Here is a 24,699-nt window from a genome sequence, read left to right as displayed (position 1 = left end):
CAAGGAGACGAGCGTCGCACGGTCTGCATCGAAGCTCGAGGCGCTCCTGAAGTTTGATGCCGGCCGTCAGGATCCATGGCACATACAAGTCGACCAGGTAATGAACGATCGCATTGGCATTGTATGCAATTCACGTAGGCCTCGCTGCTGTGTTCGTCTGGGAGGCGTCGAAGAGAGTGCGGTGGTTGTGGACAGTCCGACATGGGTGAACGACGGGCGGGAGCTCAATACGACTGGGACGGTAGGGTGTTCGAGGTCTCTCGACGCGATCGCGCGACATACGCGACATACGCGACGCGACTTCGACACGACGTCGACGTCCGCGACCTGTGCAGAGCTGCACAGTCGCATTTAAGGTCTGCGCACTACTGCCGCAAGCAGCAACCCAACAGGTTACAGCATTCCCGGGCCAGTTGCCGCTGACTTGTCTCTGATTGTCTGAAAGCTTGAAGTCATCGGCCCCGAAGGAAAACTGGGACGAATTTGATCGCATGGAGTGCACGAGGTCCTTGTGTCCGCCCTCCGTTCTCGTCGCAGACGACGTCGGGCATCGCTCGTTGACGGACTGGGTTCCAGCCTGCTCACGGCCATGAAATTGTTATACCCTGCCTCGCACGAGATACCCCAGCTCTCAGATGAGCTACTGGCCGTCAAGATTGCACGGCACTCGAGCTGTTCCGCGTGCTCCTCATGTCCGGGACTCCGACCACCACCAGGCGTTGAAGTCGTACTAGCATCAGACGCACAACCAGGTTCCTCTCCCTCGGAGTCGCAGGGACACGATGGCATCCCTGGAAAGTATCTGGACGGATGTGCATGTGGCCATGGCATTGTCGAGCATGGTGCAAACCTGTCTTCGATCGGCGCGGAGGAGTTTGCGCGAAGAGGGCGCGCCGCGGTCCGACTGGATGAGTTGCTCGAGGTAAGTTATTGTTGTATATACAAGCCATTGTTGCTACATCATATCACATTGTTTGCCAGGTAGGACGCTTGTGCCCTAAACGAACCGGTACAGTGCTGAGGCCCGGCTCTCCTTTAGGACGTCAATAAGTTACTTGACTTCGACTACGCGGACGACGATATCGACGGCCTCAGACGACAGATGACCCTTCCTGCCCGAACTCCATCTCCGGCGAGCTCAATCTCAGATGCACTGAATGATCTCGGTGAGTCAACTACCGGTGCGAACACAGCTCTTGTCTGATACTGTACAGTCCCCTCGTCTCCAAATAAAGCACCATCCTCACCAGCATCTTCCTTTCTGAGCGACGCCGCTGACGTTCTCGAACCACCAACGAAGAAGCGCCGGGTGTCGTTCTCCGAGTCGTCTCTGAGCTCGAGCAGCAGTGACGATGATGAAGAAGACCGGCCACTTGCCGCACGCAAAACCGCAGCCGCGCCGGCCACAGCCGGTAAAACCGAGGGTAGTTCAACTTCGCGTGTCACTGGACAGAAACGTAGCGGCAAGCAGCCCTCCAATAAGAAAGCGAAGAAGACCCAAGCACGCACTGCGCCGGTTTCGATGATTCCGCCTTCGGAATCTCAGAAAGTGGACATGACACGTCCCGCCGACGGTGCAAATGGCGAGGCGAAGGTCAAGGTCGAGGATAAGATGGACGAGGGTCAGCTCATGCGCCTTGCTACGGGCGTAACAGTGGACGCGACTGGTCCATCGTCTGGGACGGTGAGTGCGCTTGCGTCGCCATCTGCAGTGCACTGAAGTATTGGGTCTTAGCCAACATTCAAACCTGAGAAAATGGCTCACGTTGAGTTGCGCAAGGGTATCATCAAGGTCGTGCCGATAGAAAACGATCGGGAACCTCGCTCCTTGGTCATTCTAACGGGACTGAAAACTTTGTTTCAAAAACAATTGCCCAAGATGCCTCGCGAATATATCGCTCGACTGGTCTACGACACGAACTCCAAGTGCCTCGCAATCATCAAACGCGGGTATAAGGTAGTGGGTGGAATCTGCTATCGACCTTTCCCTCATCGAGGCTTCGCGGAGATCACGTTCTTTGCGACAACATCCGTCGATCAAGTGAAGGTGCGTTTGTGGCGGCTATTGTTCCGTTCAGCGACCGTGTTAACTTGCAAAGCGAAGGGGTATGGTTCCATGCTGATGGACCACTTCAAGGCGCATATCAAGAACACGTATTCCGACATGTGGCACTTCCTCACCTATGCAGATAACTACGCTGTGGGCTACTTCCGTAAACAAGGCTTCTCGAAGGAGATCACCCTGGATCGCTCCGTCTGGGCTGGATACATCAAAGACTACGAGGGTGGGACGATCATGCAATGCACGATGCTGGACAGGGTCGACTATCTGAACACTCGGGAGATCCTGTTGCAACAACGAGAGGCGATTCTAGGCAAGATTAGGGAAATGAGTAGGAGCCATATTGTCTATGATGGATTACCCCAGTTCCAGGAGGGCGCATCCGAGGAAGTCACCGTCGACCCCAAGGATGTCCCAGGATTACGTACGTCGAGTCTATTGCACTGGCGAAGATCGCTGACCGTAATGGTAATATTCACAGGAGAAAGCGGTTGGACACCATCCATGATGACTGGGTATGTATATACTCCAGTCTTTGGTGTCGACACGTATTCATCCCTGGTAGGCCAGTGCGATCGAATGGCAAAGGCGCGGAGCATAATCTCATGGAAAAGCTTCTGAGCGATTTGTCCGGACACACACTTGCTTGGCCGTTCCAGCTGCCCGTAAATGCCGACGAGGTTCCCGATTACTATGAAGTAATCAAGCAACCGATGGGTATGTACGCTATCCATATAGATTCGGCATGCCTATTTACGGAACGCTCTCGTGATAGACTTCAGTACGATGGAGCACAAGCTCGATACTAATCAGTATCCGAGTCTCGATGCATTCCTGGCGGATGCGCAGCTCGTCTTCGATAACTGCCGGATATACAATCCGGAGGGAACGATCTACTACAAGAATTCCCTCAAGCTTGAGAAATTCCTCAAGGACCAGCTTGCAGCGTATCGCGTCAAGAAAGAAGACTGATTACCATGGTGTGCGTGTGTGGGTGGTCGGGTAACTTATTGCTGATCTATGTAACATAGCTACCGTCAGTGTATCATTATGTAGGTTTCTTCAGCCAAGTTCCACGAGGCGAGGTTCCACAGGTGTCAAACAACACATGTACTACATATATGGGAGGTCTATCTCCATGCTGGTATCCATTACTTCTAGATGGATCTCTATATGCTGATCAGCCATCGAACCATTCTCGACAGCCACGAATTATTCGTCGGCAATCCTCATCTCCGTGATCGATGACAGGCTTCGGCACTCCCATACTTTGGCTATCTTGAGCCCCGCACGGGCGGCCAGGGCGTCAAATTGCTCGATCGTACGCTCAGACCCATTGAACATGCAGTACATGTACAAGTCGTGGTGGTTGGCTTGCGAGTGGGCGCATCCGTAGTTGGGAGGGAGCGGCGCTGGAGCTGCCTTCAGGAAGCGCGATCCTGCGGTAGACTGCATGACGTTGTCGATGTTCAGCAGAATTGAATCGGGACCCATCGCTTTGCGTAGGTGAGTGAGAATCTTGACGCATTCATCATCAGCCCAGTCATGACTAATATCGAGTCAGTCTCCGTTGGTTCAACATTCCGAGGCGCAACCAAGACGTGCGAACACCAAAATTTGACTCACAGGATGTGGCCCATAACGTAGACGTCTGCTCCTTGTATGGGCTGTCCCTCGAAGAAATCTTGTGTCATCAAGCGGACTCTCCCAGTGGACAGGGCGTCAGGCAGCTCGCTTGCCCATACTTCCTCTGCGATTCGAATTACGGAAGGACGATCTTGCACGACGAAGCGAAGGTCAGGGAATCTCTTCGCCAATCCCAAGCTGATTCCTCCTGTAGTCCGGCTCCTCTCAGTACTGTTACAGAGTGTGATTCAGTGGTGATGCACCTACGCGTGCCTGCGCCGACATCGACGACTGTGCTAGATCCTAGGGACAGCCATGGGTAATCTCAGTGTGGGCATGGTTAGTGCGACGTCCTGACGGTAAACCGATGGGACTCACCAAACGCCACGCCGGCAGCTTGGATCCTCTCTAGACCGAACCCCCACATGCCTGTCGTCCAGATGGCGCGCTCGGGCCTCGGCACAAGGGAACCATCCGGTCCTTCGACCTGTTCGTCTAGCCAACTCCAAAAGTCTGTCGACACGCCATAGGCTTCCTGCCACGGGCTGTTGTCCTTTGCATTGAACAGAACCGTCGGTAGCTTGTCTGCAGCCGAATATACCTCGTTGTTGCTGACGTTGCTCCTTATCAGGATTGTCCGGAGACGCCAAAGGATTAGCTGCTCACTGAAGGAGGAGCCAGCATCTGAGTCCTTCGTTATTGACCAGAACACGGCTCGTCGAATTATTGGCGTAATAATTCTCTTTGACCTCGTCGAATATGTGTATGGAGCACAGGCATCGAAGAATGCGTGCTGCGGAGGTCCGGTACGGTGAGCATGCTTCATGATGAAGCAGACCATACTCACTCAAGTGCTGTTCCGCGATCCCGACCTGCCTAGCAACGTCGCCTAGGAACATACCCTCTTTGGGGTCTGCGCTGTCCAGGACATCTGCGACACGCGCCTCCGCTGCGATACGGAGCGCGCGGGAGTCGATGAACGACCCGGACAATACCGTCATACGCAGTATAGGGTCTTGGACTAGGTCCATCCCCATGCCACATGCGCCGACGAAGGTGCGGCGGGCGTCGTAAAGGGCTGGCGAGGGGAGGACATACTCAGCAGTAGCAAGCCCTTTCGCTGTTTGTTCCTCCAGCTCCCACTCTTTGATAACGGCCTCCGCCGAATCGGCAAGCATCTGGACGAGGGAACGCAGTTTCTGTGCTCGTTCTGCGACAGTCATAGTGAGTACGGGCGGTTGAGAGGACTTCAGCGCAGGTCTGGGATATGCTCATTCATCGGCGCGGGTTAAGTAGTAATGCGCAGATCGGCCTCAATTGCAGACCATGATGCTCAATGTGTCTGCCGCAGCTGACTTTGTTTCTCAGCATGATGTCGGCAACATCCCGCCAATGCATATCGAACCTATCACCCACATCGGCCGCGTAGGTCTGACAGCGTCTCATTGGACTTGTATCAAACTTGTATACATTATGAATCAACTCTGTATCCCGTCCACCGAGCGATAGTTTTGGCGCGGAACAACGTCCTAGTATGTAGCTACGCAGACCGTACCATGTGAAGAAGATAGCGAGCGAAAGGGGATACACCTGTGAGAAAATCTGTATCTCTGAAAACTTCGTGTCTTCACGAAGGCCTACGGCCCCACGAAGGTCCACAGCCCGCACTGCCGAGGTCCACGTCCCGCCGCCCTCCCGCACCGCCAAAGGTTCACGCGTCACTCACGTCCCACACTCCGCAGGTTCTTCAGCTTTTTTTTGACTCCCTTTGTTCGCGAGGGCCGAGCCCTATGTAGACAAAACTCTAGCAGTAGGAGCATGTACGAGTTGGTGCTGTCAGGCTGGGCATGCGCTTGTCGCCGGAGCTAAGCGAGTTCTTCAGCTTATGTTCAGTCCGGCCACCATATGGCCCGACTGACACATACCCTCTCCTCTGTCTGTCCATGGCTAAACCGATAAGACGAAGAACATGAGAGTGGCAGGACATGCGTTCATTTTACAATGCTACAAAACACAGAGGTATCTTACATACAACACGACTACCAAGGCCCAACAAAGGAGGTGATGGCGCAAATAACAAGGCAGGCATATTTAACCCCCTCACCGCTCACCGCTGGCCGTACGCCTTCGTCTCGAACTTGCCCTTGCCAACGATGATGTTCGCGGGCTCTTGGGGCTTGTCGTTGAAGTAGTTCTCGAGGATCTGCTTCGTGCCGGCGGCATACCGCGCCTGGGCGTCAAGCGTCGTGCCGGAGTAATGGGGCACCATGCCGTTGCCGCCACCGATGGGGTTCTTCATCGTCCTCCATGGGTGGTCCTTCGGCGCGGGCTGGACATTCCACACATCACCAGCATAGCCGTTGATCTGGCCGGACTTGAGCGCAGCGGCGATGGCGTCCTTGTCACAGATGGCACCACGAGCGGTGTTGACGATCCACGCACCCTTAGATAATGTGACCAATTAGACAACAACCGGGCCCACCAATGAACTGCTTACCTTCTTGAAGTGCTTCAGGAGCTCAGCGTTGACGAGGCCACGCGTACCCTCGTGCAGAGGGCAGTTGACAGTGACAACGTCGCACTGAGAAACCATATCCTTGAGATCAAGAACACGGCGGGCGTTGATGGCCTTGGCGGCATCTGTATGGTGCTGAGTATGTCATCGTGACGGCATGAGGAGAAGATGCATACCGGCAGGGAGGTCAGCATAGTCGAAGTAGAGGAGCTCCTTGCAGTTGAAGGGCGTGACACGTTGGAGCACACGGTAGCCAATGCGGCCACAGCCAATCGTGCCGACGACCTTGCCCTCGAGATCGTACGCGTTGCGAGCGACCTCAGAGACCATCCAGTCACCGCGCTCGATCATCTCGTGCGCAGGGACGAAGTTGCGGACGAGCAAGAGGATGCTCATGACGACGTGCTCTGCGACGGAGACGACGTTGGAGCCAGTGACCTCGAGGACCTGGATGCCCCGTTCGACACATGCGTTGAGATCGACGTGGTCGGAGCCAACACCAGCGGTGACGCAAAGTTTCAGGTTCTTGGCCTGTCGACGATCACTCAGTTAGGGGGTTTCAGTATGACACGGAAGCAGAAGGCTGACCTTCTCAACAAGGTCACGGGTGAGGTAACCTGGGTGGAAGGGCGTGGTGATCAGCACCTCCGCCTGGGGATCGACATGTCAATGATCGACATCATATGAACGGGAGACGACACTCACGTCGACGATGTGCTTCTGGAAGTCGCTGCTCGGGCCTTCCTTATCATCGGATACCTAGACAACAGGGTCATTGAGGATAAGCAATGGGGATCCAGGGACTAGACGTTACAATCAGCTCGTGGCCAAGGGACTCGAGCCATGGACGAATGCCGAGCTGTCAATGGTGTCAGTTGCATACTTTCTTATGTACACCGAGTGAGATACCTGGTTCTCAATGGTACCCAGCAGACGGGGCTCTTCCTGGGCTGCCGAACCGCCGCGGTACAAGATGGCCAAAACCTGTCAGGAAGGTCATGAATAGTTCATCGGTGGGCGGGAATTGAGACGGTGTACAGACCTTCATGGCTTAGAGTCCTAGGTGAGTTGTGAGGGTTGGTGTTGTTGGTGTGTGAGAGGGCGGGAGGTGTGAGGAGTCTCGGTGCAGTCAGGTGCCCTATATATGGTGGAGAGGGTGAGAGCGGGAGAGCGTATAGCCAAGAGAACGGTCATCAGTGCCAGGCCTGCTGACGGGTCAGTATGGCTCAGAAAGGCTTCGTGTCTGCCCGGCGGGCGCACTTGGACAGTTCGCTGGGCTCGGAGGACAGCCAGGAGCTCACCCTCAGCCACTCCCAATCCGGCAGGAGCACGTGGGCCCCGCGCGCCGACTTCCTCCTGCCCTTGCTGATGGAGGCGAGGCAAGGACAGCAACGATGTTCAGCCGGCCTGCGCTCCGACAATCCACGAACGCGTGTGTGCAACAACAGTCCTCCCAGAACCCGCTGGGGATCCTTCGGGTGCGTCGGGTCTGCGTCGGTCGGGATCGCGAGCCCGTGCTGCATCCTGCTCACTTGTCTCCTGTAAGACGCTTGTTGTTGGTCATCTGATAGCGAGTGCCGCCGCGTTACCTGGTCATGCTACTGAGAGGCGCAGGAGATATCACTCTTTGTGGATTCCGGTGTTCCGTATCCACGCTGGCAGTGGTCAGGCTAGGGGCTGATTAGATACCTTGGGAGAAATCCAGCAAAGGCGCCCGCTTGCTCTGTCAGAGTGTCATCTCGAAGTGCACGATATTCTCCGAGGCGGCCGTCGTGGAGAACGTTCACCTAAGGAGCTCTGCACGGGAGGAGGGTAGGGTAGGACAAACTAAGTCCGACCGGGAACTGCACACGGTAACACAGATAGTTTTAGGACGTACTGCGGTCGCCAGTCGCCCGGGCGTCACGAGCCGTTCCGATGCGTGCGGTTTCCATCACGAATGGATCGCACGTCCGTCGAGCCCGACAATGAAGACAATGACATTGTGCCTTGGGCAGGAACCATCGAACGTCGTCCAATGACGGTAGAAACCGAGCCACGTCACTAGTCCGGGCTTCATTCCCGAATGGCTATGCAGTGAATAATATTATGGAAGCGTCTGTAGGCTTGAGTGTCAGTAACACGCCATGGTCCTCGAGACAGCCGAACGATGCTTACCCACGTACACACATATTTAGCTCCGGTCTACGCCGACCTCAATTGTGATACTAACCACCAACATCGCCATGGCCGTCCTGATTTGAAGCGACCATTTCGTAATCTTCGTCACCGAGGCCAAGCGTCGGGCCCACAGCAGGGCTGCGCACGTGCCCGTCCTTTCCCTCCTTGACGATTTCCCATTCCACGCGTATGAATACCCACATCCATCTTCGTACAACCTCCGCGAGCTCGAAACAGAAAATAACCAAGTCGCCGTCGGTGTACGCGTGCAGATGGCTGGACAGCTTCGCACTCCATGTCAACCGGAGGATAAGATCGGCTACAATGGCGAATGGGTATATGGGTAATGGGAAGAGTAGCTTCGATCGCAGACCAAACGGATGCCAGGAGAATGGTGGCTTGCGTAAACCGGGATGTTCGCGCTCGTGCGGGAACAGTGACTCCTTGGATGCGTCGGAAAAGGTAGGAGCGGGTTCGGGCGTGAGCATTGCGACCGGGGAGTACAGGCCAGGGAGGACGAGCGGACGGGGTGGTGAGGATGTCCGATGCGGCCGATGAGGGATGCCTTCGGCAGCAAATGAACGGGGGACGAGGAGATCGAAACCCCAGTCATGTGTAACGTCCCACCAAAATGAATATAAGGAGTTCACTATCGCTGCGAACAGCCTAGGGAACATTTTAGTCGACTCATGAAGACGTATTGGATATCCAGCGAAATTCCTACCAAAGTCGGAACAACGCATGCTCTCCGTGCCACGCTTCATGCACGACGGCATCACCCTTGGCGAGTCGGAGTTCTGAGACAACGATACGCTGCGCAGCAGACAAATAGATGACGGGGAATGACGTTGCATATTTTAATGCATTATAGAGCGGCCTTGAGCTAGTGTTGCCCGGAGCCCTGTAGTCTATGAGACATTGTCTGAGGCGCACAGCGTATGGCAGACTGTGACGACAAGTGGTGAGTTCAGCTACACCGTTGGACGCCGAGGATTATGCGCACCTCATTAGTGTCGGCAATATCCAACTTGCAATACCCTCCTGTGCTGGCAGCACAAGCAAGCTACCACCGGGCATAAGCATCCAGAAGGATAGCCAGAGATCGCCGAGTACTTTCGCAAATGAGGTAAAAACATCGGCGTATACGATGTCGGTGAAATGGACGCGGCGTGGCAAGGGAAATAGGCATCTGTGTATTGCGCTATTTGAGGCAGAGACGAGCAAAATTTTGTGACGTCAGCAAAGACCAAGACCGCGGCGGAGGACACCTTACTGCAGAAACCTATCGCGTTCAACCTTCTCAAATACGTTGAATGGAGATACGAGGACCATCGTGACCACGAGAGCGGCAATAGCGGGGATAAACTTGAACGTGTCCACGCGATCCAGATCCGCATACGTCGCGTACCTATACAAGAGCCAGTTTGTAGCAATCCATGCTGCATACACCATGAAAAGACTGTAGACAGGCCGATAGACAGATATTGGGCTCTGGAAGTACTTCCAGCCCATCCCGCGGCGGTCGTTTGCCGCTAAAGCGCGTCGGCTATGGCGTGGGTCGTAAGAGTCTAGGTCCAGTACGGAGCGCGCATCGATTCCTGCCAGGTGCAAGCCGTGTACATTCGTCGCCCAGCCGAGGATTCCTAAGCCTGCAAGGCTAAGGACACGGAAAGGAAGCGGGAAGACGGCGGAGAAGAGGAGTTCGGCGGGCAAGTCGCCAGCCATTCTGGTGGTTGGTGCTGAGCTTTTCGAGGGTAATTAGCGACGGCCAGATGTCGGACAGTGGTTGTGCATGCCAGCGGTAGCCGCGCAGCTAATGAAATGTCAATATGCAAGAAATCAGAGGAAACAGTGCATGGGAGCTGCGCTCAGTGCGCGGTGCGGTGGCTCAGATACAAGCGAGACACAGCGTTCGTGTCCAGCGTGTCGTGTCCCACGTGACCAAGCGCTTCTGCTGGGCGATCCCTCATGTTTGCTCGTGATCTCAGATCTGTCGAGCGCTCCGACCGGCGACTTACAATTGACCAATCCGCTTGCTGCGGAGAGCTTGAACTTCTGGCGTTGCCGCGCCCTCCATGCTCCTCCGAGTCAATGGCGGTCATAGCAGGCTGTCAAAATCGCGTTCAAGGATGACCCCCCGGGCTGAAGAATATAATCTGGAGCATTCGCTTATATCTCGTGGCGGCCAATACAACATGGCACACTGAGGCTGTCAGTTTTCGACAGTATGCTCAGCCAGTAACATTGCTTCACGTTGGATTGTTGCGACCTGTAAGTACGTGAATTGACAGCCTCGCACTTAAGTCATGGCTGAATACAGGTCCACCTGCTCTGACATGGTCATTTGGTAGGTACTATCATCCATTGCTCACAGAACTACCGAACTGCGGACGCTCACTTCTTAATCCCGAATGAACTGATTTGGGTAGCCGCGGAAGTACCTCATCAACAGCCCGTATGTATACTAGACACATGCCCGGGCCTGATAATCATACCAAGGCACCGGGCACGCCAAGCTCAAGTTGTTCCACGTCCTCACGGTATGTTTGTCCCCCACGATCTTCATCAGTTCTAGATACACCAATTGACATTGTCCATAGCAATAATGAAGAGGTGAGGTGTCAATGTAGTGAACTCCTATGATACAATCGCACGACTCTCGCTAGATGCGCGGCTCTGATAATTGACGCGCAATTTTTTGCCCCCGTCATGTCGGACGGGAGTCGCAAGAAGCAGATGCAGCCTTCATGTCCAACAAGGCATGGCCAGGCTGCCAGCACAGCTTCTCTTCTCGAACTGATGGGATTTCAAAGGGAACTGGGTTTTCCCCATAGGAAACGATGATACATTCAACTCCCAGTACGCCTCTTCAACCTAGATGTACCCTTGGCTGTGCTGACTCAACATCCGAAAGATATCGGCCTGCATAGCCGCTTTGAGTATGCCCGCATTACACCGTGCAAGATGAAGAGTATCGCCTCTAGCCACTGGCAGCAGGCCCCTCTGATTTGCACGCTCGTCGTGGCGTCAAACACCAGGTACATTCGATTCGGCGTCCAAGTACTTGAGTTTGGCTGTCGATCTCGTGGGCAAAGTCCGTGCCCGATGGGTATATAGGAGGCCGAGAACAAGACGCCTGAACATTTTCATCGCGTCAAAACTGTCAGTACAGTCGCTCGACATAGACTGAACATACGATTCTGTAAGTATCGAATCACCGCAGGAGATAACGGTCGAGGGTGCGTGTTTCCTAAACGCCCCGGACATCAATCTTTCGTCCCACAGGGGCTAAGCCTTGAAGGCCCTGCATGAGCCTGCACAGTGGTAAGTCAACACGAGGGTAGCAGGCTGTTCGCGTGTCTCGTCAGAGTTTGATTCATGAGATGAGGATGCTACAAGTTGATGTTTGTTTGTTGATCTCGAAAGGATTGTTCGGATGTACTACGTAGCTGCTCGCGTGCCTCCTGGAAACACGATTTCAGGATGCCGGCCGCACATCGATTCTGCGGGACATGTATTGAACCGCCTTCAAGGCTATCGTGACCTGGGAGAAGACGTCCTGGAACGGCGGACTAACCCGCGTGACGGATGGTTCGTCGCGGCAGCATGCAGGGTGCATGATTCGGAAGCGCGACCTATATCATGTAGTCGGTAGTTTTTGTGCGATAGCTTCATGGCGCTGTATATGGGGCGCCCTAGCACCGACGCAAACCAACGCTCGGCTGCCGCTCAGCATGGCTGAAAATACGGCTGCTCAATTTCGAGCTCTTTATCACGCTATAGAACGCCTCGCGGACAGTGCAATAATACGATGCATGCCTTCATTACCGGCTACGAAGACATGAAATGATCTCATACCCGCGTCCAGGCCTACTCAGGGACAGTCTTTTATCCTAGAGAACCCCAGAACTCCATTCTAGTACAGAAGCAAGATATGTACATGATCACGAGCCAGGTATCAAATGGTCACACAGAGGTTCACGTCGCCGTCCATGTTGCACTTCGACGACGACGAGGTAACACCTAGGGCAGGCACTGTCGCCACAGCCTCGCTATCCGATAATTCGTTTGCGACGACGATGTCGGTGCAGAGCAGGCCGACGCAGACAGCGTTCGAGTTGCTGGACGAGTGAGCTGTGTTGTCGCCCTCATCCCCTGTGTCGCTGGCTAGCAGGGAGTCGACCGAGTTGGAGTTGCCCGAGCCGTCGTCTGAGGTACCTTCCCCGCTGGCAGGAGAATCCGTAGAAACACCCGAAGTCGATCCTGTGGACGAGGCGTAGCCGGTGTAGGCAGTCGCTGAGTATCCCCCGTCACTAGCTGAAGCAGAGCCAATGTCGGAAGTGGTACCATCTGTGGCATCGGTCGAATCGTCATCATCCGAACCGTCGTCAGCAGCGCCCGAGTCCGAGTCCCCAGAGTCCCCAGCTACGGTGCCTGTAGCAGTCAGGCCATCGGCGTCGTCACCGTCGTTCGCGCTGTTGCCAGCAGAGTCTGAGCCTTCAGGAGTTCCGGCGGTACCATCGTCGGACGAGGATACAGTGGCAGTGAGGCCATTGGAAGCCCCGGCGTCGTTCGAGTTGTTGTCAGTGGTGTCTGAGTCTCCAGAGCCCCATCGTCGGACGAGGAAGTAGAAGCTACGGTGGCAGCGAGCCCGTTGGAGTCGTCCCCATCGTCCGAGCTACCGCCAGCTGAGGTCGAGTCTCCAGAAGCCACGGGGGCACCGTCGTCAGACGAAGACGCAGTGACAGTCAGGCCGTTGACATTGCCATTGTCGGTGCCGTCTCCGAGCCATCGCCAGCGGAGTTCGAGGCTCCAGATGCCCTAGAGGTGCCACCTCTGAGCGACGCCGCAGAATGCGCATTCACGGCGCCTGTTGCAGCCAGGCCATCAGAGTTGTCGTCGTTGCCACCGTTGACTGAGTCACCACCAGCGTTCGAGTCTCCATCTGTGCCCGCAAGAGCCGCCGCGTTGTCGTTACCACCATCTGTGGTTACCGAAGCCGCCAGAGAATTGTCGCCATTCGTAGCAGAGTTAGCGCCGTCGCCCGCAGTAGAGCCAGTACCATTCCCCGCGGCGTCGTCCCCATTCGTGGCAGCGTCGGGACCGGAGTTACCGCCGTTTGCAGCAGAGTCGTCGCCGCCGTCAAGTGGCGAGTCCGACGCAGCGGTCGGCGCGTCTGAGGCCCCAGAGTTCGCGGTGGGATCCGAAGCAGATGGGTCGTCGCCGTCGGCGCCATCACCCGTAGTCGAACCAGTCGCCGCGGCCGACTTGCTGTTCACGTTCTGGGACGTGTTGCCAGAGTTACTTCCAGACCCCCCTCCTCCACGGCCAGAGTTGGGCGCCACACCGTCAGCCTCTGTGCTCCCGATACCACCGGGAGCGCCTGTGGTGCCCTGGATGTCCGAACCACTGGACGAACTCGGAGCGCTAGACGATGCGCTGTCCCCCGTTGTGTATGGGCTGTACCCCTCCGACCCTGCGTAGCCGTCGTAGCCCTCCATGGGGGCATAACCACTGGAGCTTTCGGCATTGGTGCCGTCCGCATAGCCGCCATCCGAGAGCGTCGAGCCGCCTGTTGCATCGCCTGGGGCATCAAATCCCGGATAGTTAGCGTACGGAGCATAGCCTATATCAGCCCGTTTCATCGGTGTGTTTTCTGCGTTAGTGGCGCCTCTGCGCCCAATGGCGCTCGCCTGATCTCGCCCATCAACGGCGCGGTTGGAGTTTGGGTTTGAGATACATTGTTGGAGCAGCTCGGCGTACTGGGTCCGGGACAAGGCGTGCGGGGGTTGAACCGTGCCGCTGTGTAGACCGTTGAACATCTCGGGGTTGGCCACATCCGTGCCTCCGATGGTGCACGGTGGCTGGGCGGCCTGAAGCTGGGGCGATGCGCATGGGCCGTCAGCTGATGGGCCAGAAGAGGGAAATGCATACCGGTTGAACAGTGTTGGAGACAGGCTGAGTCGCCGATTTACCTGAGGTGACGGCGCCGGTATCGGCCACGTAAGAGATGGGCTGGGGGGTCACGCTCAGAGGCGCCGCCGAGGATTGCTGTGCGAGGAAGAGCACCGAGGTGATAACGGTCAAGGAGCGCATGTCGATAACGAAGGTTGGTAAGGAACGTGGGCAAGGAATGTGGGTGTGGGCAGGAGAGCGGAGAGCACGGTCGAAAAGGCGTCCGAGCATTAATTTTATGGCTGGCGAAGGAGGCTGACGACCGGAGCACTGCAGCTGCTCCCGCGGTGGCTGACGGTGGCTGAGGTGGCTGGCGGGCGATCTGGCGGGCGTGTACTGCAGCACGTAAGGGGATGCTATTTTGACGTTGTAATGCGCACGATCAGGGCGCAGGGCGAGGTGATCTGGGAACAAGACGACATCCGTTCAGCCGGAGCGTTGATTCCGCGGAAGCAAAGTGTCTGGAATCAAGATCACCGCCATCAGCCAATTTGCAGCAATTTGCACAATGTCTGATGGAGCGCGCACGGGGCGATGAATTTGACGCGGACGCTCGCGGTGGCCTGGCGAGGACGAATTCACGGATTCGGAGGATGGCTGTGAGGACGTGTCTGGGGCACACAGGACGGCGGCGAGAGGCGAATGGGGCTTGTAGCGACGTGTGTGGGACGGGTAGGGGCGAAAGGAACTGTCAGGGGATGATGGGCAGATGGAATTTGACGGGGGGTGATGGCAATGCACGTTGTGTTGTCGGATCCGGGAGTGGAGGGAGTCACCGCGCTGTGGCCGGCCAGCGCCCGCCACGCGCCTCAGATCTTGTTGCACGACGGTCACGGACTGTAGGCGCCCCCGCTCATATTATGCTCGTCCCAGCACGCCCGCTCTCCCAGTCCGCCTCCTCCGGAACTCTCATCATCCACCGCCTCTCCCCCGCGACCCCTCGCCCTCCCCGCAGCCCGCCCCGCCCACCAGCCATGACGCGCGGCCGCAGAAAGGACATGACCATCCCGCCCTCCCGCGCCCTCCTCCAGCAGCGCGACTACCGCGCCCGCAAGGCACGCTATGTCGCCGATCTCGAGGACCGCTGCAAGCAGGTCGAGGAGGAGAACGCGCGGCTCAAGGAGCAGATCGATATCCTCGGCGCGCAACTACGCACCGCGGGCCAATCCGCCGCACAACGAACCAGCCCAAGCCCAGAGATGGTACGCGCGTTCCATCTGTCTGCGCAGCTCGCCGCTGCGCTCGCCACTGTCCTTGCATCTCACACGCCGCCTTGTCAGGCTGCCGCGACGAACGAGCTCATACACAACCTCTCCGCCGCCGCCCATTCGATCAACCACTTCCAGCAAGTCGCCTTCGGCCCACCGCCTAGCTCTGAGCCGTCATCGGCCTCCAGTCTCCGCCTTCCTCCCATCCAGAACCACACCCCCACGTCGCTTGCCACGCCGTCGTTCACACCCTCGCCACTACCACAGCCACACCACCGGCTGCCGCCCTCGCCCCGACAACGAATCGAGCTGCCGCCTCTGCACGCTCTCCACCGCGATCTCTTCCGCGGGCCCCCAGAGCCATCCAGCTACCCCCAGCAACAGTCTCGGATGCCAGGACCCTCGCAGGCGGGGCCGAGCAACAGCGGCTACTCCGAGTCGGAATGCTGTGGTGGGTACTTGGATTGCACTGGTCTTGTTGAGGATGAGGACGAGCGTCGAATTACAGACGACGACGCAACAAGCCCCGAATCATCGAGCACCGCACAGCGAATGTCGGATGTGCGGTCCACGCGCTCTTCATCAGGTCCGGAGGATGCAGGGACATCCAGCAGCAGGTTGCCACAACCGCATTGACGTTTTCCCCTCCGACATCTAACATTGGCGCACGTAAGTCCTCGGATCGCAGCTCCCTGTTGACCATCCTGACGACGCTCCGCAGTGGCTCTGGTGGCCGTGCGCCCTGGCATTTCTATCCTTATCTGTCGATGCATGCTATCCTTATGTTATTGTTGTACAATGACTGTAATGCGGATGTACTGTAGCCTAATGCCTAATTCCGACCTGCTGTGGTAGGACGGACCACATTCGTCCCACCGTCCAACTATGTATAAGACGTCCATTTGAAACGCCACAAAGGGATGGCGCTATATTTTGCCTTCGACGTCGTGAGCCCGGTGCTTCCGTGCCGAAGACGTTCGAAAGTCTACAGCCTGGCCTGAGGGTGGTACAGACGAACATGCGCCTACGTCAGACACTGCACAGCAACCGTCGACGATGGGCGTGCCGGTCTGTGTCCGGTCAATTCAGCTTCTCGCATTTGTCAGCCTAATATGGACCTCACCTAATTCATAGGCCGCACCGCTTCTTCCATATTCCGCACCCGCTCGTCGTAATCCCACCTGTCCATCCCGCCGAAATCAATGGACATTGCACCTGAGGCGAGATTCACCTGCAGCTCGCAGATATGGCTGACGCGGGCGCGCCAGCTGTCCCCGCTGTCGCACAGCCCGCAGCAGTAGAATCAGTCACACGCAAATAGTGACATTGAGGGATGGGACACGCACGACGCGGTCCCGTACGGCCCTCCGTGCCCGCTCACAAGCCGCACGCACTGGTCGGCGTTTGACCTCGCGTCGTATATCCAGACGGTCTTGCCGGTGTATGTCTCCTGCCACCCGTCATGATCGACAAGCCTGTTTGGCGGCTTGATGCGTTTGGTGCCTGGGGGCGGGGAGGGCGCAGCGCGGACGTCCACGTCATTCAGCAGCCGGAGGGCTGCGACGTTGGAGATGTTCGTGAGCCGTGCGCGGCCTTCCGGCGGAGCGTTGACGACAAAGAAGATGTGCGGTGGTTCTTCGTCGTCGTCGTCGTCGTCTTCGTCCATGGCACTGGGACCGTTATCAGGCCCGGAGCTTGAACTTCCCTCTGCTGCCTGAGGTACGTCTCCAGCCATGGGGTCATCCTCGGGGGATTGCGCTGACGCGAACTCTGCTTCGCTCTCCTGGAGCTTGCCGTAGAATGCCTGCCAGGCTTCCTCGTTGGAGTAGTCAGTGCGTACGAGGATGCCGAGGCCGGGAGCGTCGTCAGATATATCGTCAAACGGATCGTCGTCCGCTACAAAGTCGGGTTCTGCGCTAGCAGGGGACACGAGTGCCCGCTGGGAGGGAAGGATCAGGACAGCCGTCGAGACATCGCGAGCGAGAACCTCGGGAGATCCTCACGCACCTTGGCGTATGATGCCTTTTGTTCAGCAGGAAGCTTCCAAAACTCCTCCACTGCTCGGAGACGCCATTTTCTCCTTCCCTCCCCGGGATGACGAGTCTTGACGGTGGGGTATACGTTCTGGAGTACACGAGCAGGCGCGGTCAGCGCACAAAGAACCGCGACTCATGCAGCGCGCCGACAAGTGCTGACCGCAAGAAAGAAGGGCAGGCTTGGTGCTGGCGACTGTGCCTGCGTCGAGGAAGCCTGCATGCTGGTTGATCGGTGGGGGATGTGGCGGAAGCGATCTGTGCCAAAATCAAGGCCAAGTCTGCGGACACGCGCACCGATACACGGGTCACGGGATCGAGTCCCATCAAACACTCCAGGCCAAATCAGGCAGGCGATCTCGTAGCGTCGCACTCATGTGTGCTGCAATGAATTGGTTGATCGGTTTCTGCGCCCCGCGACGCGGCGGCAGCAGACCATCACAGGACCTGAGTCGCGCGCTGTGGGTGGAGACTCAACGCAAACCAAGAAAAGACGCGGGCAGGGCAACCTTCGCGGACCGTAGTGAACCGTGTCCGACATGCGGGATCATCACGCGGGCTCAGGTGCTCGCCTCCCTCCCTACTTTCCGGCGTGACACCTCCTTCTGGGATGTACCCCGCACAATATGGAGCTACACATCCCGGGGTATTTATCCTGGACGCCGTGTGCTTCTGAACACCTCGCCTCCCCGCCATGGCACCTGCTGAGACGACCGGTACGTGCTGTCCAAGTTAACCTTGTCAGACACGAGAACAGCGACGAACCTAATGCCTGTAGGTACCGAGCTCTCCCGCAGGGAGTGGGGCTTCGCGTTCGCCCTTGTGACCTCGCTTTTCTTCACATGGGGCTTCGCGTATGGCGTGAGTAGCGACTGTCTGCCTTGAAGCCTGTCCAGGTCGCTCACCCGCCAACAGTTGCTTGATGTCCTCAACGCGCACTTCCAGACAGTATTCGGGATCTCGAAGCTCCAGAGTACGATGTTGCAGGTGGCGTACTTCGTGCGTAGTCCCCTGGTCATGCCTGGATCGGACCTCATAGTCACTATGTGGGACAGGGAGCATATCTCGTCTACGCGCCTATCGCTGGTGCCTTCGTGAGTACCCCATAACCTTGCTCTCATTCATTACTGACCTCGTGCTAGATGAGAAAATATGGCTACAAGGTTTGGTGCATCACGGGCCCACACGGCGCCTCATTGATAATTGAAGATAGAAAGGAATCCATATGGGTTTAACGTTCTACTCTCTGGGTCAGTGTGCATCACCGGAGTCCAAGTGAACGCCACTGACTTGTCATGCAGGTGCCATATTCTTTTGGCCGTCGGCAGTATATGCAAAGTACGGGGGCTTCGTGGGGTGCACGTTCGTCATCGGTAGGTCGTAGTTTCCTGACTGCAAGGCCCGTCTGAACCCCCTCTCCCCCGCAGGATGTGGTCTGTCTTGCCTGGAGGTGGCTGCCAACTCTTACATCACAGTCCTTGGATCGCCAAAGTATGCTGCCGCTCGCCTCAACTTCAGCCAAGCATGGCAGGGCGTAGCATCCTTCGCGGGACCTATGATCGCCTCAAAGTATTTCTTCACAGGCAAGAATGCGACATCGCTTGCTACTGTGCAATGGTAGGAGTAACTCTTGCCACTCGCTCCTACACGTGCTAAATTCGACTTGACAGGGTCTACCTTGCTGTTGCGGGCCTCGGACTAGTCCTGAACATCCTTTTCTTGTGAGCTCGATCCTTATTGCCATTGGACAAGCAAGGTCTTACCTTAGCTATAGCTTCTGTCCTTTGCCCGAAATCTCTGAAGACGCTCTCTCAGCTGAGATGGAGGAAGCTGGATTGACGAATGATGAAGAGCCGTTCTGGAAGCAATACCATTGCATCTTCGGTTGGGTGGCGCAGACGACATACACGTATGCCATTGAAGTCTCCGTGTCTTGGCCAATGGCTGACCCCAAGTATAGCGGTGCCCAAGTTGGGGTTGCTTCTATGGCGGTCAACTATTTTTTCGACAAGAACATCGGCATCAGCAAGCCGCTTGCGAGTCAGCTGTACTCCTACTGCCAGATCACATTCACCGTTGGACGGTTCGTCGGCGTTGTGCTGCTCAACTTCATCGACCCTGCGTTGCTGCTCGCCATCTACGGTGTGATGTGCTCCATCTTTGCAGTCTGCACAGCTTCGTGCCTGGAATTGGAGGAGCCGTCTGCCTCTTCATCCTCTTCTTCTTCGAGTCCATTTGCTATCCCGTGAGTGACCCCTGCTACCTACTTATGAGCCGACATCACTGAGGCGAACCCTTCTTCAGGTGATCTTCACATTGGCGACGAAGAACCTCGGTCGCCACACAAAGCGTGGCTCCGGCTTGGTCGTCATGGTTAGTACTACTCTTTGTAGCAATAAAAGGACATTGACTGACGTTGCTGTCCCAGGGTGTCGGAGGCGGCGCCTGGTACCCTCCAGCGCAAGGTGTCATCGCGGACACCAACACCGCGCACTCGTACATGGTACCTTTCAGCGGCTACGTGCCATGACCGTCTACGCTGTGTACGTGGTCCATCAATCGGCCGTTGGGTCTCAGCTGATTCGTGTTTCGTCCCGCAGCGGCATGGTCATCGACCAGGCAATGAAGGGCGGCTTCAGGTGGCGGACCATTGATGAGATCGCAACAACCAAGCAGAAGCACGCAGACGCAGAGTCCATCAGCGACGCAGATCGCAAGTCGCCTTCGGTGCTGGACAAGAAGGCAGAAGAAGAGTTCGTGGAAGTGGTCCGATGACGATCTATTCATGTCTATACCGATCGCAACCATTGCACTGTATCTTGAGTGGCACGCGACCAGAGGGCTTGCATTACGAGTTCTTGCTTGTGTTTTCCCGAGAGCCACCTACCTAGAGACGCGTACACTCATGGATGGGCTAATCTCTAGAACTGTACTGTATTAGTAGAACACCTTTTCGCAAGTACTGCATTCGCAGCGCTTCGGCAACTGCTGAACTAGGTAGTCACACCCCAAACTCGCTCGAGCAGCAGTGTAAGGAGTGCCTCCGGCCCAGGAGTCTCGAAGACACAAGCAACCCCGCCTACAGCGGTGTGGTTTGGCAGCTGAGCGTCACTGGCACGCTCGACTTCGACTTGAGCGGGGAGGGCGGTGGATTCGAACGGCCCGGAGTGGTGCAGATGATGCTTCTCAAGCTCAGCCTGCACCTCGGCGCGGTTCGCACCGGGGGCATACGCCCCCGGATCTTCTCGCAGGTCCACTACGCACATACCCCTGGTGATCTCACCGACCCTACGTACATAAACACGTCAGTACCAGTCACAGGGACGCAGCCTCACCCTTCTTACCGCTCAATTGGAACTTGCGTCGTGAAGCCTTCCACCCGGGCTGCAGCTTCGGCAGGGCGCCCACGGTCTCGACCTCGACAGGCGGATTGGCAATTGCACACCAGACAGCGACGATATCGTGGAGTTCCATGGCATCTTTGCCGAAACCGACCATGATCTCGCGCGTCCGCTCGAGGAAGGAGCTTGTGAAGTGTACAAGCGGCGGCTTGTCCTCCGGTCGGGAAGGCCGTACCGTCGCGTTTTCGAAGGTTGGGTCGACTCGAGCAGCGTAGATAGGGAAGGGTAGCTCGTGCGGAGTGGTAATATCGAGGGGAGTAAGAGGAAGCGCTCGAGAGGGATGCTGGTGTTAGGATCGTCTGGCGTGAGCAGCTCCTTGACAGCGTACGGGTCGGCAAAGAAGTTGACTATACCTCTGGTCAGCCAGGGAACTATGTATGTACGGAAATTGCGACGTAGTCACTCACATTCTGCTACCGGGCTGGTGTTACCCGGAACGTCCAGAGCCCCGCCCATGCACACAACACGTCCAATTCGATCTCTGACCGAGTCCCCTCCTAGCCGCAACAGCTGAGCGAGGTTAGTGAGGGGACCTAGCGCCACATAAGTGATACTCCTGGAAGGTTCACTCTCGATGAGATCGAGGGCCACCTCTACACCAGGCCGGTCGGTGAGGAGTAAATGCGAATGCTCCGCGGTGGATACTTCGACACTGAGATCGGGATGGCGCTGGTCCATGTCCCCAAGTCCATCGCTGACGAAGAGATGGGGCTAAATTGGGGATGAAGAGCCAGCACCTCTACGTACCGGCCGTGGAAGTACTCGGCGCTATGGTCTGCCCCTGCAAGAGGATGGCTGCAGCCTTTGGCAAGGATTACCTTTCGATCACCAGAAAGACCAGGGAAGCGAGACTTCTGTTCAGGGAATTGCTCTAGGTGCTGCAATAGAGTGTGATACAGCTTGATGATGTTGAGACTGTAGGACGTCGCTATGAGATACTCGGCTGCGTCACTGTATAAATGCTTACTGGGAGGCTTCTAAAGTAGTGTTACCTGGAATGGTTGCGCGTTGTTAGCGAAGCAGACGAGCGCTAGACGGACAACGCTCACCATACGAGATAATGATCGCGCGGACGTCGAGTTCCGGAGATGCGAGGGCAAGCAATCTGTCCAAAATCCAGTACACGTCGAGACTAGAGTGCCCCGAACTCACATCGCGATGACATCGTCCACGCCTGGATCTGCATCGACTGAACAGGATCAGGTCAATACCCTGCGCTCGACAACGCTAGTCTAAGAACTGACTAATTACGGGAGTTTTCATGATCCTCGACGCGGCAGAAGCGCTATGTATATACCGCCCAGGGGATAATCAAGGCAGTGGAGGCGACAATTCACTGGCTTGAGTGACAGTAGCGAGCTCGAATGGCCCCGCCTTGGGCTCGCTGGCATGGCAGAGTCAAACGCTATTATATCGCGATGCACGTGACCGCGACAGAAGGACGTGTCGGACAGTGACCGTGTCGCACTACCGGGCCCTGGACGTGTCTCGATACCTCGAAGGCAATCAAACCCGACCGCATGGACAATACCATCGCACAAGTATGCGGATCGCGACGCGTCGACGATGTCTTCATAATGTGAACAACAATGTAGTATGTACAATGGCCAAGGGGTGCGTACGATTCCGCCCATGAAACCCCTTTCAACATCTATACCTCGGCCTTCCACTCTGAGGAATACCGTATGATGATTCCACGCGAAAGGGATGCAAGGTTCGTGCAAGTTGAGACTCACTAAACAAGGAGAAGAGGTTAGTTCCAGAAGGAGATACGATAAGACACATATATTGGAACAAGTCAGAGATCTTGGTGGATAAAATCATCTCATAGAGCCGAAGCTCTCTGAAGTAGCAAATATAAGGTTTATACATCATAGAAGAAGGGATTCAGAAAGCAAGCGCAAGTAAGGCTTCAACAACGCAACACGAACCAGTTGTGATACTGAGATCTGTTGAATGTCCCGAGGTCAACCAATGGACAGCACTTCCTTTCCTCTGCGGTGAGTGAACCAAGGGCTGCCATGAACAGCGGAACGAGACTCAAGAGCAGGTCAGCCAGCTTGGCCAGCGCGTCGAAGTGGGCGCCACGTTGAAGTCATGCAGGGGAAGCGCCGGAACTCTCGGCCGCTGCCGGACTGTATAGTACCAGTCACGGTGGCTGTCACGCGCTTCTCGCGTTGACCGAGGAATATCGCAGCAGCGAAGAGCAGCCCGAGAACGACGCCGACGCCTCACGAGCCTCTCGCACATACCACCATGGAGTCCCTGCGCTATCTCGGGTCTATGCCCGGCCACAAGGGCTGGGTCACCGCCATCGCCACCTCGTCGGAGAACCCCGACATGATTCTTACTGCCTCCCGTGGTAAGTGTGCTGCCACTCTGCGTGCCACGAACCTGTGGGCTGATCGTGCACATAGACAAGACAATCATCGTCTGGTCATTGACCCGTGACGAGGACCAGTACGGCTTCCCCAAGCGCATCCTCCACGGCCACAACCACTTCGTCTCGGACGTCGTCATCTCCTCCGACGGCCAGTTCGCCCTCTCCTCCTCGTGGGATCACACACTCCGTCTTGGGACCTCAAACCGGCCTCACGACGCGCCGCTTCGTCGGCCACACCTCCGACGTCCTCTCCGTCAGCTTCAGCGCTGACAACCGGCAGATTGTCTCCGGCTCGCGCGACCGGTCGATCAAGCTCTGGAACACGCTTGGCGAGTGCAAGTACGATATCAAGGAGGACGGCCACACCGAGTGGGTATCGTGCGTGCGCTTTAGCCCTAACGCTTGAACCCCGTCATTGTCTCCTGCGGTTGGGACAAGGTGGTCAAGGTGAGCATGCTTTCTGGTGTCGTGCCGTTTCTGCTTCTGCTTTTCGGTATGATGTTACAACATATTTGCTACTTCAGAGGGTCCGCCCAATGAGACCACACAAAATCACCAAGATCTCTGACCTTTTTCTCATGTTGCCACTCGCGTCATTCGACTGTGTCGAAACTACGTACTGACTTATCTTCAGGTCTGGGAGCTTTCGAAGTTCAAGCTCAAGACCAACCACTACGGCCACACTGGCTACATCAACACCATCTCTGTCTCGCCCGACGGTTCGCTGGCGGCGTCCGGCGGCAAGGACGGCATCACCATGCTCTGGGACCTCAACGAGGGCAAGCACCTCTACTCGCTCGAGGCGGGCGACATCGTCAACGCCCTCGTCTTCTCGCCCAACCGTACTGGCTCTGCGCGGCGACCGCGACCTGCATCAAGATCTTCGACCTTGAGAGCAAGTGCGTTCACGCTATTTTTTTGCGTCTGGTCACCGATGATGAATACACAGGTCGATCGTCGACGAGCTCATCCCTGACTTCGCCCAGAGCGCCAACTCGCGGCACCTGAGTGTGTCTCCATCGCATGGTCAGCGGACGGCCAGACGCTCTTCGGTGGCTTCACCGACGACCTCGTCCGTGTCTGGACCGTTGTCTCATAACCTACTCCTTCACGCTGAGTTGTGCGTCTCTGAGGTCGGGCGTATCGAGCGGATGGGGGGCGCTGTTGTGCTGTTTATGTGTTGTCGGCTCTTGCTTCCTGTAGCATCAAAATTCATGCAGCGCTCTGCATATGAACACCCATTGTATCATTGTGTGCCCTGTCTTGCCCGGACTGTCCAGTACCAGAGCAATATGTTCATGGCATGGAATGTTTCTATCCGTGTCATGTAGGTGCTCATTATTACAGTGGGGTTCA

General features: G+C 56.4%; 10 protein-coding genes across 10 annotated transcripts; 4 read left to right on the top strand and 6 right to left on the bottom strand.

Moving 5' to 3' along the window:
* Positions 1-567: 567 nt before the first annotated feature.
* B0H18DRAFT_976083 (uncharacterized protein) lies at positions 568-3,337 on the top strand. Its single transcript, XM_048044129.1, has 9 exons — positions 568-922; positions 1,040-1,166; positions 1,215-1,684; positions 1,736-2,047; positions 2,105-2,486; positions 2,544-2,577; positions 2,628-2,779; positions 2,838-3,044; positions 3,094-3,337. Exons 1-8 carry the CDS (start codon positions 590-592, stop codon positions 3,032-3,034), a joined length of 2,007 nt encoding a protein of 668 aa, XP_047899154.1. The 5' UTR covers positions 568-589; the 3' UTR covers positions 3,035-3,044; positions 3,094-3,337.
* Positions 3,275-4,993, bottom strand: B0H18DRAFT_1174146 (S-adenosyl-L-methionine-dependent methyltransferase; the record flags this gene model as incomplete). The annotated part of the gene is made up of 6 exons (XM_048035918.1): positions 4,536-4,993; positions 4,355-4,481; positions 4,067-4,299; positions 3,956-4,012; positions 3,689-3,896; positions 3,275-3,611 (listed from the first exon to the last, which is right to left on the bottom strand). Exons 1-6 carry the CDS (start codon positions 4,909-4,911, stop codon positions 3,275-3,277), a joined length of 1,338 nt encoding a protein of 445 aa, XP_047899153.1. The 5' UTR covers positions 4,912-4,993.
* Positions 4,994-5,658: 665 nt separating this feature from the next.
* B0H18DRAFT_976071 (NAD-dependent formate dehydrogenase) lies at positions 5,659-7,712 on the bottom strand. Its single transcript, XM_048044128.1, has 8 exons — positions 7,246-7,712; positions 7,113-7,187; positions 7,018-7,062; positions 6,909-6,962; positions 6,792-6,854; positions 6,380-6,734; positions 6,186-6,328; positions 5,659-6,131 (listed from the first exon to the last, which is right to left on the bottom strand). The coding sequence occupies exons 1-8, from the start codon at positions 7,249-7,251 to the stop codon at positions 5,796-5,798; spliced, it is 1,077 nt and encodes a 358-aa protein (XP_047899152.1). The 5' UTR covers positions 7,252-7,712; the 3' UTR covers positions 5,659-5,795.
* A 281-nt stretch (positions 7,713-7,993) lies between these two features.
* B0H18DRAFT_976058 (EXS-domain-containing protein) lies at positions 7,994-10,284 on the bottom strand. Its single transcript, XM_048044127.1, has 5 exons — positions 9,637-10,284; positions 9,367-9,564; positions 9,088-9,309; positions 8,361-9,029; positions 7,994-8,301 (listed from the first exon to the last, which is right to left on the bottom strand). The coding sequence occupies exons 1-4, from the start codon at positions 10,086-10,088 to the stop codon at positions 8,411-8,413; spliced, it is 1,491 nt and encodes a 496-aa protein (XP_047899151.1). The 5' UTR covers positions 10,089-10,284; the 3' UTR covers positions 7,994-8,301; positions 8,361-8,410.
* A 1,971-nt stretch (positions 10,285-12,255) lies between these two features.
* B0H18DRAFT_1207100 (uncharacterized protein) lies at positions 12,256-14,578 on the bottom strand. The gene is made up of 4 exons (XM_048036204.1): positions 14,298-14,578; positions 13,229-14,242; positions 12,901-13,184; positions 12,256-12,838 (listed from the first exon to the last, which is right to left on the bottom strand). Exons 1-4 carry the CDS (start codon positions 14,547-14,549, stop codon positions 12,322-12,324), a joined length of 2,067 nt encoding a protein of 688 aa, XP_047899150.1. The 5' UTR covers positions 14,550-14,578; the 3' UTR covers positions 12,256-12,321.
* A 561-nt stretch (positions 14,579-15,139) lies between these two features.
* On the top strand, positions 15,140-16,379 carry B0H18DRAFT_415105 (uncharacterized protein). Its single transcript, XM_048037989.1, has one exon. It carries the CDS (start codon positions 15,179-15,181, stop codon positions 16,160-16,162), a length of 984 nt encoding a protein of 327 aa, XP_047899149.1. The 5' UTR covers positions 15,140-15,178; the 3' UTR covers positions 16,163-16,379.
* B0H18DRAFT_415140 (uncharacterized protein) lies at positions 16,380-17,960 on the bottom strand. The gene is made up of 5 exons (XM_048037990.1): positions 17,723-17,960; positions 17,534-17,650; positions 16,873-17,465; positions 16,650-16,803; positions 16,380-16,596 (listed from the first exon to the last, which is right to left on the bottom strand). Exons 1-4 carry the CDS (start codon positions 17,780-17,782, stop codon positions 16,650-16,652), a joined length of 924 nt encoding a protein of 307 aa, XP_047899148.1. The 5' UTR covers positions 17,783-17,960; the 3' UTR covers positions 16,380-16,596.
* Positions 17,961-18,253: 293 nt separating this feature from the next.
* On the top strand, positions 18,254-20,089 carry B0H18DRAFT_1082262 (MFS general substrate transporter; the record flags this gene model as incomplete). The annotated part of the gene is made up of 14 exons (XM_048031508.1): positions 18,254-18,275; positions 18,338-18,420; positions 18,475-18,558; positions 18,615-18,653; positions 18,702-18,722; positions 18,773-18,809; positions 18,861-18,932; positions 18,987-19,176; positions 19,230-19,280; positions 19,334-19,468; positions 19,520-19,708; positions 19,735-19,804; positions 19,864-19,932; positions 19,988-20,089. The coding sequence occupies 14 exons, from the start codon at positions 18,254-18,256 to the stop codon at positions 20,087-20,089; spliced, it is 1,164 nt and encodes a 387-aa protein (XP_047899147.1).
* A 463-nt stretch (positions 20,090-20,552) lies between these two features.
* On the bottom strand, positions 20,553-22,223 carry B0H18DRAFT_1114246 (nucleoside hydrolase; the record flags this gene model as incomplete). Its single annotated transcript, XM_048033095.1, has 9 exons — positions 20,553-20,847; positions 20,879-21,085; positions 21,136-21,307; positions 21,368-21,654; positions 21,708-21,875; positions 21,928-21,952; positions 22,010-22,065; positions 22,113-22,149; positions 22,205-22,223. The coding sequence occupies 9 exons, from the start codon at positions 22,221-22,223 to the stop codon at positions 20,553-20,555; spliced, it is 1,266 nt and encodes a 421-aa protein (XP_047899146.1).
* A 993-nt stretch (positions 22,224-23,216) lies between these two features.
* On the top strand, positions 23,217-24,442 carry B0H18DRAFT_951040 (WD40-repeat-containing domain protein; the record flags this gene model as incomplete). The annotated part of the gene is made up of 6 exons (XM_048042004.1): positions 23,217-23,322; positions 23,378-23,513; positions 23,602-23,725; positions 23,782-23,790; positions 23,978-24,242; positions 24,330-24,442. 6 exons carry the CDS (start codon positions 23,217-23,219, stop codon positions 24,440-24,442), a joined length of 753 nt encoding a protein of 250 aa, XP_047899145.1.
* Positions 24,443-24,699: the final 257 nt, after the last annotated feature.

Source organism: Fomitopsis serialis, assembly GCF_022376445.1.
Source record: "Fomitopsis serialis strain Sig1Antser10 chromosome Unknown B0H18scaffold_4, whole genome shotgun sequence".
Lineage (NCBI taxonomy): Eukaryota > Fungi > Basidiomycota > Agaricomycetes > Polyporales > Fomitopsidaceae > Fomitopsis > Fomitopsis serialis.
This window is presented reverse-complemented; position numbering and strand designations above follow the sequence as displayed.

Excerpts from the sequence above, each read along its gene's own strand:
- B0H18DRAFT_976083 (XM_048044129.1), top strand. The coding sequence starts at position 590 with ATGAAATTGTTATACCCTGCCTCGCACGAGATACCCCAGCTCTCAGAT. Across the intron at positions 2,578-2,627 it reads ACACCATCCATGATGACTGG|GCCAGTGCGATCGAATGGCA; the intron begins GTATGTATATAC and ends CATCCCTGGTAG. Across the intron at positions 2,780-2,837 it reads AGTAATCAAGCAACCGATGG|ACTTCAGTACGATGGAGCAC; the intron begins GTATGTACGCTA and ends CTCTCGTGATAG.
- B0H18DRAFT_415105 (XM_048037989.1), top strand. The coding sequence starts at position 15,179 with ATGCTCGTCCCAGCACGCCCGCTCTCCCAGTCCGCCTCCTCCGGAACT.
- B0H18DRAFT_415140 (XM_048037990.1), bottom strand. The coding sequence starts at position 17,782 with ATGCAGGCTTCCTCGACGCAGGCACAGTCGCCAGCACCAAGCCTGCCC. Across the intron at positions 17,651-17,722 it reads GCCTGCCCTTCTTTCTTGCG|AACGTATACCCCACCGTCAA; the intron begins GTCAGCACTTGT and ends CGTGTACTCCAG. Across the intron at positions 16,804-16,872 it reads GGGCCGTACGGGACCGCGTC|CGGGGACAGCTGGCGCGCCC; the intron begins GTGCGTGTCCCA and ends GCTGTGCGACAG.
- B0H18DRAFT_976071 (XM_048044128.1), bottom strand. Across the intron at positions 6,963-7,017 it reads CCCTTGGCCACGAGCTGATT|GTATCCGATGATAAGGAAGG; the intron begins GTAACGTCTAGT and ends CCTGTTGTCTAG. Across the intron at positions 6,855-6,908 it reads TCCAGAAGCACATCGTCGAC|GCGGAGGTGCTGATCACCAC; the intron begins GTGAGTGTCGTC and ends GTCGATCCCCAG.
- B0H18DRAFT_1207100 (XM_048036204.1), bottom strand. The coding sequence starts at position 14,549 with ATGCTCGGACGCCTTTTCGACCGTGCTCTCCGCTCTCCTGCCCACACC. Across the intron at positions 13,185-13,228 it reads GCCTGGCTGCAACAGGCGCC|GGCATCTGGAGCCTCGAACT; the intron begins GTGAATGCGCAT and ends TGGCACCTCTAG. Across the intron at positions 12,839-12,900 it reads CCAATGGCCTCACTGCCACT|CGCGAACGACGGTGACGACG; the intron begins GTATCCTCGTCC and ends TGCTGGCAACAG.
- B0H18DRAFT_976058 (XM_048044127.1), bottom strand. The coding sequence starts at position 10,088 with ATGGCTGGCGACTTGCCCGCCGAACTCCTCTTCTCCGCCGTCTTCCCG. Across the intron at positions 9,565-9,636 it reads GAACGCGATAGGTTTCTGCA|CGCAATACACAGATGCCTAT; the intron begins GTAAGGTGTCCT and ends TGCCTCAAATAG. Across the intron at positions 9,030-9,087 it reads CATGCGTTGTTCCGACTTTG|GCTGTTCGCAGCGATAGTGA; the intron begins GTAGGAATTTCG and ends AATGTTCCCTAG.